At 38.7% G+C, this 13,082-nt stretch overlaps 1 protein-coding gene across 1 annotated transcript; it reads right to left on the reverse strand.

Moving 5' to 3' along the window:
• Nucleotides 1-8,395: 8,395 nt before the first annotated feature.
• On the reverse strand, nucleotides 8,396-12,186 carry LOC145800830 (uncharacterized). The gene is made up of 2 exons (XM_082890576.1): nucleotides 11,679-12,186; nucleotides 8,396-8,871 (listed from the first exon to the last, which is right to left on the reverse strand). Exons 1-2 carry the CDS (start codon nucleotides 12,184-12,186, stop codon nucleotides 8,396-8,398), a joined length of 984 nt encoding a protein of 327 aa, XP_082746702.1.
• Nucleotides 12,187-13,082: the final 896 nt, after the last annotated feature.

Below are 13,082 nucleotides of genomic sequence, written 5' to 3' on the forward strand. Positions count from 1 at the left end.
AAACAAATATCAATGACAATGAGATTAAAGCATCTAAGCATACATAAAGCCAAAACACTCACACCTATTCAAGGAACAAGTAACACTCTAGTGATCGAGCATGAAACCCAAGGTCTTCCTAAGGAACTCAAATCGAAGAAGATCAAGGGGTTTTGTAAAAATATCAGTTTTTTGATGCTCAGTGGGAACATAGTCAAGAACAACAAGGCCCTCTTCCACTAACTCTCGAATAAAATGATGATGAATGTCAATGTGTTTGGTATGAGAGTGTTGGACAGGATTTTTTGAAATGTTTATGGCACTTGTGTTATCACAGAAAAGTGTAAGAGTGTTCTGTTCTATCCCATAATCATGAAGCATTTGCTTCATCCATAACATTTGTGCACAACAACTCCCTGCAGCTATGTACTCAGCCTCAGCAGTCGAAAGAGAGATGGCATTTTTCTTTTTACTATGCCAAGAAACCAAATTATTCGCAAGGTAAAAATAACCCCGGATGTACTCTTCCTGTCATCAGCACACCCTGCCCAGTCGGCATCAGAAAAACCTGTGATTTCAGCTGTAGTATCAGTAAAAAACCAAACCCCATACCCCACTGTCCCATTCACATATTTGATGATGCGTTTGACCGTAAGAAGATGAGACTCTTTAGGACTGGCTTGGTAACGAGCACAAACACCTACACTGATGGCAATGTCAGGACGACTGGCTGTGAGGTAAAGAAGACTCCCTATCATACTCCTATAAAGGGTAGGATCAACATCAATACCAGAGGAATCTTTGGAAAGGTGAAGACTGGTGCTCATGGGAGTACGTGCATGTTTGGCAGACTCAAGAATAAACTTTGACACAAGATTTTTGGCATACTTAGTCTGAGATACAAACATTCTAGAAGGAGACTGAGTAATTTGTAGACCCAAAAAATAAGATAACTCTCCCATCATGCTCATCTCAAACTCATGTGTCATGCAATCCGAAAAAAATTTCACAAGATGATCAGCAGTGGATCCAAACACAATATCATCAACATAAATCTGAGCAACAAGTATATGAGACTTAGTATGTTTCACAAATATAGTCTTATCTACACTACCCCTTTGAAAGTCATTATCAAGAAAAAATGTAGTAAGTCTATCATACCAAGCCCGAGGGGCTTGTTTCAAACCATACAAAGCCTTGTCTAACTTGTAGACATGATTTGGACATTTAGGGTCCTCAAACCTGTTTGGTTGCTCAACATAAGCCTCTTCTTTCAAGTACCCATTCAGAAAGGCACTTTTCACATCCATTTGAAACAATTTGAAACCAAGAAAACATCCAACACCAAGTAAAATACGAATAGATTCGAGACGTGCAACTGGGGCAAACGTCTCATCACAGTCAACACCTTCTACTTGAATGTAACCTTGAGCAGCCAACCTAGCTTTATTCCTAACCACAGTACCATTGTCATCAAATTTATTTTTTAAGATCCACTTGGTACCTATCACATTCATGTCTCTAGGTCTGGGAACTAGAGTCCAAACATTGTTACGTTCAAATTGACCTAATTCTTCATGAATAGCATTGACCCAACTATCATCTAGCAAGGCCTCTTTAAAATTCTTAGGTTCAATTAATGAAACATACACATATGTGATACCTCATCCCGAATCTGTCTTCGGGTTTTCATTCGATCCGATACACTTCCAATAACCTGTTGAGCTGGATAATTCAGTTTCACCCTTGCTAATGGTTTGAACTCAGGACTTGCGGTGACAGTAGCATCAGGAGTGATGTCTCTTTGTGCACTCTTTGGACTTTGACTTACCTGTGAGGATGGTGCTGTCTCAACTTCTAGTGCTTGGACCTCAGTTTCTCTTTGACTTTGTGGTTCCGTAACCAGGATTGGAGACTCACCATTGTCATCCTCATTTGTTGCTGGAGTAGGTGAACTTGTGTCATCTATAACCACATTGATTGATTCCATTAAAGAAGAAGTTCGCAGGTTATAGACTCGAAAAGCCCTACTAGTAGTTGAATACCCTAGAAAAATACATTCATCACTTCGAGAGTCAAATTTTCCCAAAGGCTCTCTATCTTTGAAAATGTAACACTTACTTCTAAAAGTTTTGAAGTATTTTACATTAGGTTTCAATCTCTTCCACAATTCATATGGAGTTTGTAAAGTGTCGGGCCTTAAATACACGCGATTTATGACATAAACAGCAGTATTTAGGGTTTCAGCCCAAAACTTTGGAGGAAGTTTCTTACTAAGGAGCATGACCCTAGATATTTCTTGAACAACTCTGTTCTTCCTCTCAATCACTCCATTTTGTTGTGGAGTAATATGTGCAAAAAATTCATGCTTAATTCCATGCATATCACAAAAATCTGAAAACGAACTATTTTCAAACTTACGACCATAATCAGTTCGGATTCTTATGATACGCCCAATGGAAACACCCTGCTCATTTTGGATTTTAAGGACTAAGGCCTGGAAAGCATCAAACATATCAGATTTTTCCCATAAAAAATTTACCTACGAAAAACGAGTAAAATCATCAACAGTTAAAAAAATGTATCTTTTATCTCTGATGCTTTCAATGCGAGTGGGTCCCATTAAGTCCATGTGAACCAATTCAAGGGGACGTTTGGTTGTAAAGCTGTTCACCTTTTTATGAGGGGCACGGGTTTGTTTCCTAAGTTGACATGGTCCGCACACATGATTCAGATTCTTACCCAATTTAGGTACTCCTCTTACAAGCTCTTTGTTGGTTATCTTAGTTAGGTCTTTGAAATTCATGTGACCTAATCTTTGATGCCACAAATTAATGTTACTTATGATGGCTGAGTGACAAGTGAGATCATTAGTAGTAACAATCCCATAGCAGTTATCAGATGTGCGAACTCCATGTAAGACAGTATTTCCCTTTTTATCCAAAATTTCACATTTATTTTTTGAAAACAATACTTCATGATGGGAATCACACATTTGACTAATGCTCAAAAGATTTGCTTTAAGACCATCAACAAGTAAGGCATTTTCAAGCTTGGGAAGACCGGCAACACTTATAGAGCCCTTACCAATGACTCTAGAAGTGCCATCGTCTCCAAAGGTAACAATTCCTCCTTCATATTTTTCAAGGGAGGTGAAATAGGATTTGTTACCGGACATGTGACGAGAGCACCCACTATCAAGATACCACATGTGTGAGTCACGTGCTTTTAGAGCAGTGTGAACAACTAAACAAGTCAAATCATCTTTTCTCACCCAAATCTTTTTGGTCTTAACAAAATCAGGTCTAGTGGTCTTGGTAAATGTCTTGGCGTTGTGAACACCCTCATGAATCTTGGTATTCTGCCTAGACATGTAAGGTTGTCTCCTAACCCAAAAAGTATTCGAAGTTCTACCCTTTTGAGACACCTTACCAAACAATTCAAAGCAATAAGGACGAATGTGGCGCTACCTACCACAGTGATGACAAATAAAAACAGGTTTTACCTCCATTTTGTTGATCTTACCAACTTTAGGTAGATGAAGAGAGGGATCACCTCGGTTTACCTTCAACTTTCCCTTTGCTTGAGTCTTCAGGTCATGTGAAGTAGAGGCCTGTCCTTTGTGAGCTGTCACACCATAGCCTAGCCCACTTTTGTCACAACCTATTTGTTGAGACCCGATGATGTCTTCTAATGATTTGGAACCTTTGTTTCACATGGCAATTGTGGCTCTAGCAGTATGGAGTTCTTCATCTTTCTGACAGACTATCTCTTTTAATGTAGTTTGTGACATCTCAAGGCTTTCAAGCTTCTCTTCATATGTGGAATACACTTTCAGAAGTTCATTCCTTTCAGTTTCACAGGATAGAAGTTTTCCACATAGGTCTTGCCTGTCACTTGAGATCTTGATGACATTCTGCTTTGCTGCTACAAGTTCTCTTTTGAGCTTGACATTCTCTCTTTCACATGCTTTGAGCTTTGAGAGAGAGTTTGTCACTGATTTTGAACAAATTCAGAGATTCCTCATAAAGCTTTTCGTAAGCTTGTTGTAGTTCTTCACCATTAATCTTCTCATTGTCTTCTGATGTTTCATCATCCTCTTTTTGCTCTTCATTCTCCTTGACCTCATCCAATCTAGCAACTAAGGCAGGAAAGTTGCTGGATGGTAGTGAAGGTGAATCTCCTCTTTCATGAAATTGGCTCAGAATTTCCCATGCATCTCTGGCCTTTATGCAGTGAGCAACCTGTTGCTATTCTTCATCAGAAATTGCTCCACGAATAGTAATCAGGGCTCTCTGATTGCTCGGATTGTCAGCACTTTCTGTATCTTCTTCAATGGCTTGCCAGTCTTCTGGATCGAAAGCTCTTAGAAACGCCTTCATTCTAATCTTCCAATACAAGTAGTTACTCCCATCAAAGGTGGGAGCATGATGCAGGTTCTGATCACGAGCTAATTCCGCTGGCTTTGGAAGAGGTTGAGTGAAAGTGGACCAAAATGCCATGAAACCACTATCCCCGTCTTCATCGGATTCAGGTTCTTCGGGTTCTTGCTCCGACCCGCTTTCATCATCCCAAGTCACAGTGTAGACTTTTTTTCGATTTTTTTTCGAAGGGCATTCAAGGGCAATATGACCAAACTCTTGACATTCATAGCACTTGACCCTTTGCCCCTTTACAATCTTCTTTTCAGTTTTTGGAGCAAGTTTTGGTGGAAAAGATTTGGATTTTTCATTACTCTTGTCTTTTGAAATAGGGTCTCTGAAATTAGGCTTCTTTTTCTTCAAATTTTTTTTAAACTATTTAGTAAACATAGCCGTTATCTTAGACTCTAAATCAAATTCAGTCTCCGGAGTTTTTGCAGTCTCATGCGTACTAGTGAAAGCCACACTATCTTTTTATTTTTTCTTAGAAATCTGGTGGGCTTCATAAGTCTGTAAGTTTCCAACCAACTAATCAAGCTTGAGGGTATCAACATTCTAAGCCTCCTCAATGGCTGTCACTTTTGATTGGAATCTCTCGGGTAAAGACCTCAAAATTTTTCCAACAACTTTAGCTTCAGGGATTTTTTCACCGAGTGTGAAACAGGAATTCACAATATCACTAAGTTTTGCATAGAAATCATCAAACGTCTCATCATCGCGCATAAAAAGGGTTTCAAAGGCGGAGGTGAGACGTTGAAGTTTTGACCTTTTGACAGAAGTAGTACCTTCGTGAATCGTTTCAAGAATGTCCCAAGCCTCTTTTGCTACCTCACACGTGCAGATACGACGAAACTCTTCAGGTGTGATGGAGCAAAACAGGGAATTGAGAGCCTTACTGTTCCAACTCAAGTTTTGGTAATCAGTTGTGTCCCATTTATCAAGGGGTTTGGGAATCTCAATACCATCAATTGTGACAGTAGGTTCACTCCACCCATAGAGCACACAGTGCCAAACTTTCTCATCGATGGATTTTAAAAACACTCTCATACGAGCTTTTCAATAAGAATAGTTTGTACCATCGAGTAACGGAGGTCTATGGGTTGAGTTACCTTCACAAATTGAATCCATATCACCAATCACACAAAATCACACTCCTATAGTTTTGATAAAAAACAAAGAGTGACTTGCTCTGATACCAATTGAAAATCCTAAGTGATTCATGATTAGATCAAGATTAAAATATTTTAATTCTCAATTATTCAAGACACACAATCTAAATCATCAAGCACTTACGAAAGTGATTTAGATTGTTGTTTTTGAAATAAACAATAAATAGACACAAACGATTTTTACGTGGAAAAATCACAATTGAAGAACCTTCAATTGTAATAAAAAAAATCACGGGCGAAACGCCACTAATCAATCCACTACTGAAGAAAGAAAGATTACAAAGATAACACATAAATTACCTAACTCAGTCAATTTGTCTTCAAACCTTCTGTAACTCTTTCACCAAGCCTTTGTCTCGGAATTGATTAATCTGAAGTTGAATCCACAACTTCACTTGTCGAATCAACGACTACGCACAGAATCAAACTTCTTTGAAACTCCACGCTTGAATCTTCAGAATCCACCGAAGAACAACACTCTTGTATGTATTCAATCAACCTCCTTGATATGTGCTTGTCAATTCATGAGTTTAATACTCATTCATTTTTATCAAGGGAAACTCACAAAAACTCTCCAGAAGAAAACCTTAGAAAACCTCAAAGTAGATCTGAAAAGTAATCCTAGTTTTGGAGTAAAGCAACTACTTATAGAAATCATGGATTTTGAAGCTCGCTCGAGCGAGAATCTTAACTCGTGTGATTTCCATAAGTGCCTTCGCTCGAGCCACGAAACCTTCGCTCGAGCGAACAATGAACTCTTTCAGGTTTTTATGCAGACGCAGTCCTTCGCTCGAGCCACACATGCTTTGCTTGAGCGCACATTCATCTCTTTCAGGTTTTAGCTAGACGCAGTCCTTCGCTCGAGCGAGGACTCCTTCGCTCGAGCGAGGAAGACAAAATAGTACAAAACAGTAAGGAAATTTTACAACTCAATCACACAAGTTGTTCGCGGGATTGACAAGACTAAGGGATCTAACAGTTGTTTTAATTGAAAATGAAGAGACTACTATAAACTATATTATTTATGAATTTTTTTGAATGTAACGGTGATATCATTATTATTGACGTGCAAGTATAAATAATCTCACTATAAAGATATAAAATTTATTGAATTGTTAGTTATATTTGACATGTGAAGCTCACTCTCTATGTGTTTATGTACTATTAGTTGGTGATATCACATATCAATGATAGTGTAGTATTACCATTATATTGAATTTTTAATCAAATTTTGTGTAAAAAAAAAAATTTGTCATTATATTATTTATTTTAAGACTTATATCCATTTTTTTTTGTATTGTCCATGATACATTAGTTACAAATAATATTATTTTTTTTTCATGTTTCTCGAAATCAATCGTAAAATATTTTTGTAAAATTTTTCGATATTGTAATTAAAAAGTGTCCCCTCTAATTTAATTTTCTGACTCCGCCACTACTTATGTGAATCCCACACTTTGTCTCATATCTATATCTTATTTTATAAAAAAATCTTTTGTATTCTTAACATAATTATTACATAAATAAAATTGGGGAATTTCCCCTACCTCCTTCTTTGGTAGCATCAACATTTAATTTCTTATCTTCTCAAAAATTTGTATGCTCTGTTCGATTGACCACAAGATCACAAGTTGCAAGAAAGAAAAATATAATATACTATCTTACAACAATCAACAATGGCTTTTAGAGGATTGACCATTAATGTTTTAATCTTATGCAAGCATTAGTTGAAATGTAGGACCAAGATGTGTGGATTCTTAAAATATTATCAATATGAATATTGTTTTATATGATAAGGGGCATTGCAGTTCAATGGAAAAACACCAAATTCCTTGGACTTCCAAGCTGAGAATATCAAATCTTTCTTTCCTTATTCTTATCCTCTTCCTCATACTATACAAAACCGATAAAAATCCAAACATAATACATTTGTGTCTCTAATGTGTCCCATAAAAACATAATAACCAAAAGAATTGACATATCAGGTGGTGTGTCAACACGTGTAGACATGCACATTATGTCAGACATAGACACAGCATCAGGGAGCGGAGGCACTAAGGGATTAGGGGGTCACGTGCCCCCCTGACATTTCATTTTTTTAATTTATTTTTAGTTTTTTTTAAAGTCTTAGCTAAACACTAACACACAACCCAAACCGAATACTGACATCCCACGTCTTGACTTTTCAAAAAAAAAATTTGGGTCCTAGACTCTTAACTAAACACTGACACACACAAACACTGATAAACACTAATATAGCCCCTCACTCCCTCCCCCCCACCCAATTTCCAAAGTCTCAATTTTTTATTTTTTTATTTTTATTTTTTTTAAACTCTTAACTTGCTGGGCAAGGGTTAATCTTTTTTTTTAATAATAAAAAAAAAAAAACCTTGTTGGGGAAGGCTTTCAGTGATAGCCTGCAGGATCTCTAAAATTCTAAAAGTGTATGAAGTTTTTTATTTTTTATTTATTCACAGTACTTATTAAGTATCTCCGTATTTTCTTTGTCTTCTTTGTCTCCCTTAGTTGTTTTGTAATTTACCGACTCACGATTCACCAGATTGGGATCACACAACACAGATTTGGGACCACACTACAACCTTTGGTGTCTTCTCTTCATTGTTTACAGGTAACTTTATTTATTATTTTTTGCTTTTAAATAAAAATTATGAGTATTAATTTATAATTATTTGTTAAGTTTTGATTTTGTAAAAAAAAAAAAAATTATATTTTATTATTTATGTTAAAATAAGAGATTTTGAAATGGTAAAATTATGATTTTTTTTTTTTTGGATTCAGCGAAAAAGAAATACAAACAAATAGGGACTAAGCCCTTTCCCTAGCTATCCCAACCATATCAGAGACCAAGAGCTCTCTGATTTCAGCAGGTGGATCATTTACAACTAGAATGTCCTCAGGTTGTTCAGCTCCAAGTTTGGCCATTGCATCAGCACATAAGTTCCCTTCTCTGTAGATGTGTTGTACAGTGCATTGGCAACCAGTAAAGATGATCTGGGCGTCTGCTACAAGGCCTCTAAGGAGGTGGTGCTCGCCAGGACCTTCTTCAAGCAGCTTCATTACTTCAGTCGCATCGGTCTCGATTATCACTTTGTGAAAACCTTTTTGAAGGATGATGGTGAGGCCTTTGTACACAGCCCATAGCTCGGCTTCAAGGCTGGTGCAGTTCTCGAGTTTGCCATAGAACCCACAGATCCAAGCTCCTGTTTCATCTCTTAACAGACCTCCAAAACCTCCAGGTCTGGCCATTCGATAGCAGCCATCAGTATTCAACTTGAGTGTACCTGAAGGGGGACAACTCCACTTGATTAGTAAAGGTGCTGCTCTAAGAATAGGAACAAACAAAATGAAAGCTTGGGAGCACTCTCTGGAAAAATCAAAAATGAATTTAACACTTTCAAAGATGCTAGCAGTTTTGTTTTCAAAAATTTTTGAATTCCTGTTTTTCCAAATTCTCCAGAGAGTGATAGAGAACAAAGTGTTCCAAAGAGTATTTTTCCCAAAACTGTTCTTCTTTTTGAGATTGTAAATCAGCCAGCTTTTCCAAGAAGAATTACTCATCTGTAGGTACCAGTTTCTGGAGAAAACTGTCTCCCACACACCCCTAGCTGCAGAACAGGTTCTAAAAAGATGATCCAAGTGTTCTACCTTATTGCAAAAAGGGCATGTTGGGTCATCAGTTAACCCTCTCTTAACCCTCATACAGTTAGTCAATGTTTTCCCCTGGAGCAATACCCAGAGGAAGCTTTTAATCTTTTGAGCAATTTGACATTTCCAGAGCCACTGCCAATTTTCTCTGTGCGCATCACTTTCTATGCCCAAATTGTAAGCACTAAGTGTTGAGAAACACCCATCCAGAGATCCTTTCCAATGTGGCTGATCAGGGTTGGGACTGTAAAGAGGGGGTTTTTCTTTGAAAATAAGATCAGCCACATTAATTGGGAAGTGTTGTTGCACTGTGTTCACATCCCAATCCCCTTCCTCATTAAGAAGGGAATTCACTTTCACCAAATTTGAGTCAGCATGTGTTTGGGGAGTAAGGGCAGCCAATGGTTTAGACCCACACCACCAGTCATCCCACAGGTTAACATTAGAATTTGTACCAATGGACCATTTAACACCCTTATTCAAGGTGGTTCTGGTTTTAATTATGCTTCTCCACACATGAGAAGCTTTCTTTCTTGTTTTCCAATTGCAAATAGAAGCATTTTTGAGATATTTAGCCCTAAGCACCTCAATCCACAAACCATTCTCATTATTGAGAATTTTCCAACCAAGTTTGGAGAGTAGGGCTATGTTCTGTTCACTTGCTTTTTTTAGCCCTAGCCCTCCAAACTTTTTGCTAATACACACCTCATCCCAACTCACAAGGTGGATCTTTTTCTTTTCCACAGTGTCTCCCCATAGGAAGTTACGATTCATGCGATCAATATCATTGCAGACCCTCTTAGGGAGTGCCATAGTTTGCATAGTGTAAGTAGGGATAGCTGCTGATACAGATTGAATCAAGGTGGTTCGTCCTGCCAAAGACAGGACGTTCACTTTCCAACCAGCCAACTTGTTTTGGATTTTCTCAAGAATAAAATTAAAATGACTTCGATTAGCTCGTTGGTGTAGAATAGGAACACCCAGGTATTTCCCAAGGTCAGTAGTTAAAGGTATATGGCAAAGGTTGCTCAACTCCCTAGCCTGCCTTCTGGCAATATTAGGAGACACAAAAATTTTTGATTTTTGATAATTAATTTTCAGGCCAGAGATTAAGCTAAATTCTTCCATAATTCTAGCAATCAAAACACCATGCCTATTGTCAGCCCTAGCAAACAATATGAAGTCATCAGCATAGAACAAATGAGTAATGCAAGGACCACCCTTAGCAAAATGGATACCCTTCCAGCTTTTCCTATCAGCCAAGTGGCTAATCATGTTAGATAGCCTTTCCATGCAAAGAACAAACAGAAAAGGGGATAAAGGGTCCCCTTGTCTAAGACCCTTCATAGGTCTAAATTCCTCTAAAGGTTCGCCATTCCACAGTATAGAAGATTGGACAATTGTGACGCAACACATGATAAGATCAATCCATTGAGCATTTAGGTTAAACTCCTGCAGAGTTTCTCTAAGAAAGTGCCAAGATATGTTGTCATAAGCTTTTTCAAGGTCAATTTTCATGACCATGCTGCCAGCTTTACCTTTCAGGTAGCGCATCGTATGAATAGCTTCTTGAATAATGATAATGTTATCACTGGTATTTCTACCAGGGATAAAGCTGCTTTGATTGGGCCTCACAATATTATCAAGGAGAGGTCTAAGCCTGTTCACCAAGATTTTAGTGATAACTTTGTATGTCACATTACAAAGGCTGATAGGCCTGAAATGTGTCACAATTTCTGGGCTATTAACTTTGGGAATAAGCGCAATCAGAGTTCGGTTAATTTCCTCTGGGATATAGTTGTTAGCAAAACACGATTTAACAAAAGAGCAAACCTCAGTACCAACAATATCCCAGTACTTGTGGAAAAAGATAGCCTGGAAACCATCCCTCCCAGGGGCTTTAAAGGCTTTGATATTAAACATAGCCTTCTTAACCTCAGCATCGGTAATGGCCCTGGTCAAGCCTATGTTGTCTTCTTCAGACAATACAACAACAACTTTATTACACCAGTGGGCAAGAGAATTAGATATAGGACTATCAAACAAATTTTTAAAAAAGATGAGGACTAAATTTTTAAGCTCAAGAGGCTCATCAATCCAAACCCCATGCTCATTTCTAAGGACACCAATTTGTAGTTTCCTCCTTTTGATCAAAGTGGTAAGATGAAAGAATTTGGTGTTACGGTCCCCTTGAGTGATCCAGTTGGAACGGGACTTTTGAAACCAGAGTAACTCCTCATGGTAGAGGATTTGATTATATTGGTCAACCAAGCCCTTTTCCAAAACATGGAGGTTGTGAGAATACAGTCTAGCTTGGGATGTTACCGAAGATTATTATTAGAATGTAACCAGTTAGAATGGACCATGCCTCTGAAGCCTTCATGAGCAATCCAAGCCGCTTGAAATTTAAATTGCCTATTAAGAGGGGTAAAAGGAGACTTACCTTGGGTATGAACAAGCATAGGAGAGTGATCGGAGTATGTTCGGGGCAGAGTGCGAACAAATCCTTCAGGGAATCTGGTTCTCCATTCTGCGTTGCATAGAGCTCGGTCAAGACGGATTAGGGTTTTTGCCCAGCCTTGTCTGTTATTCGACCAAGTGAGACTGGGGCCAGTGCACCCTAAATCAAGAAGGTTGCAATTGTTGATGTGATTCACAAACTTTCTACTACAGCTAATACTTTGACTGAGATGTTGCGTAGTGGAGTAGCTTCTTTTTTCCTCAGGGCTGGCATGATCATTGAAGTCACTTGCTAGCAGCCAAGGCAGCTGATTAGTCTGTGATAAGTTTTCCAGACTATCCCACAGCTCATCTCTGATTTGCGGATTGGGGCTAGCATACACCGCAGCAAGCATCCATTCAGGGTAACTTTGTTTGGAAATAGTAGCAAGGATCATCTGGGAGTTAGCTTCAGAGACACGAACATTGATATTATTTGTAATCCACAGCATCTAAATCCCTCCACTTCTACCAATAGGGTCTACATGGGAAGACGCTGTATAGCCAAGGCTGTTAAAGAACATGCCCATAGAGCTCAAATCCACCTTGGTTTCCATCAGGACTATGAGATCTGGTTTATGCATAACTACCAGTTCTTTCAGAGTTCTTCTGAATTTATTGTTACTCGCCCCACGACAGTTCCAAAAAAGCATATCCATGACAAACATTGGGGTTATATTTGGAATATCAGAATTTTCTGGTGCACCCAGAATATCCCTAACTCTGAGGTGATTCTCTTCCATGGATAACTTCGATTTTACGATCACTAGGTGCTGATTCTGGCTGGCTTCGAACTGCCACCAAGGCTGAATCTTTAGTTGTACTTCCTCTACCCTCTAATCTAAACCGACGAGGTGAAAGGCTTCTTTCCCTGGTCTTAGACAGATCATCACTCGGTTCTCGGCGACCCTGTGATTGGTTATGTGATGCAGGAGTTCTGGGGTCTCCAGTGAACCGATTTGGGGTTCTCCTCCTTCCATTTCTGTGTGTGACTTTGTCTGGAGGTTCTCTACTAACTTGTGGGGTTGTAACACTAGGGAATGGATCTGAAAGGGCCATCTCCTTGGTATACAAGTTTTTCTGACCTTGAGTGTTTACATCAGTGTCAGTTGGACTCGACAACCCTCTGTGAGGTGTTACCTCAGTTGCTGCTTTTTTACCTTCTCTGATGAGCTCCCTCGTCTTGTTCTTATCCATAGCTGACCCAGGGTTGCTGCTAGTATCGCTGCTTTTCGTAGGTGGAACCGTTGATTTATATTTGAAACTGGCTTCATTGCTGAGCCGTGGGCTTGGGTCCATTAGTGCCTCCTGATGCTCTTCGGACTGATCCGCTTGTATCTCTTGCAGG

Source organism: Camellia sinensis, chromosome 10 (assembly GCF_055761805.1).
Source record: "Camellia sinensis isolate YWXY chromosome 10, ASM5576180v1, whole genome shotgun sequence".
Classification (NCBI taxonomy): Eukaryota; Viridiplantae; Streptophyta; class Magnoliopsida; order Ericales; family Theaceae; genus Camellia; species Camellia sinensis.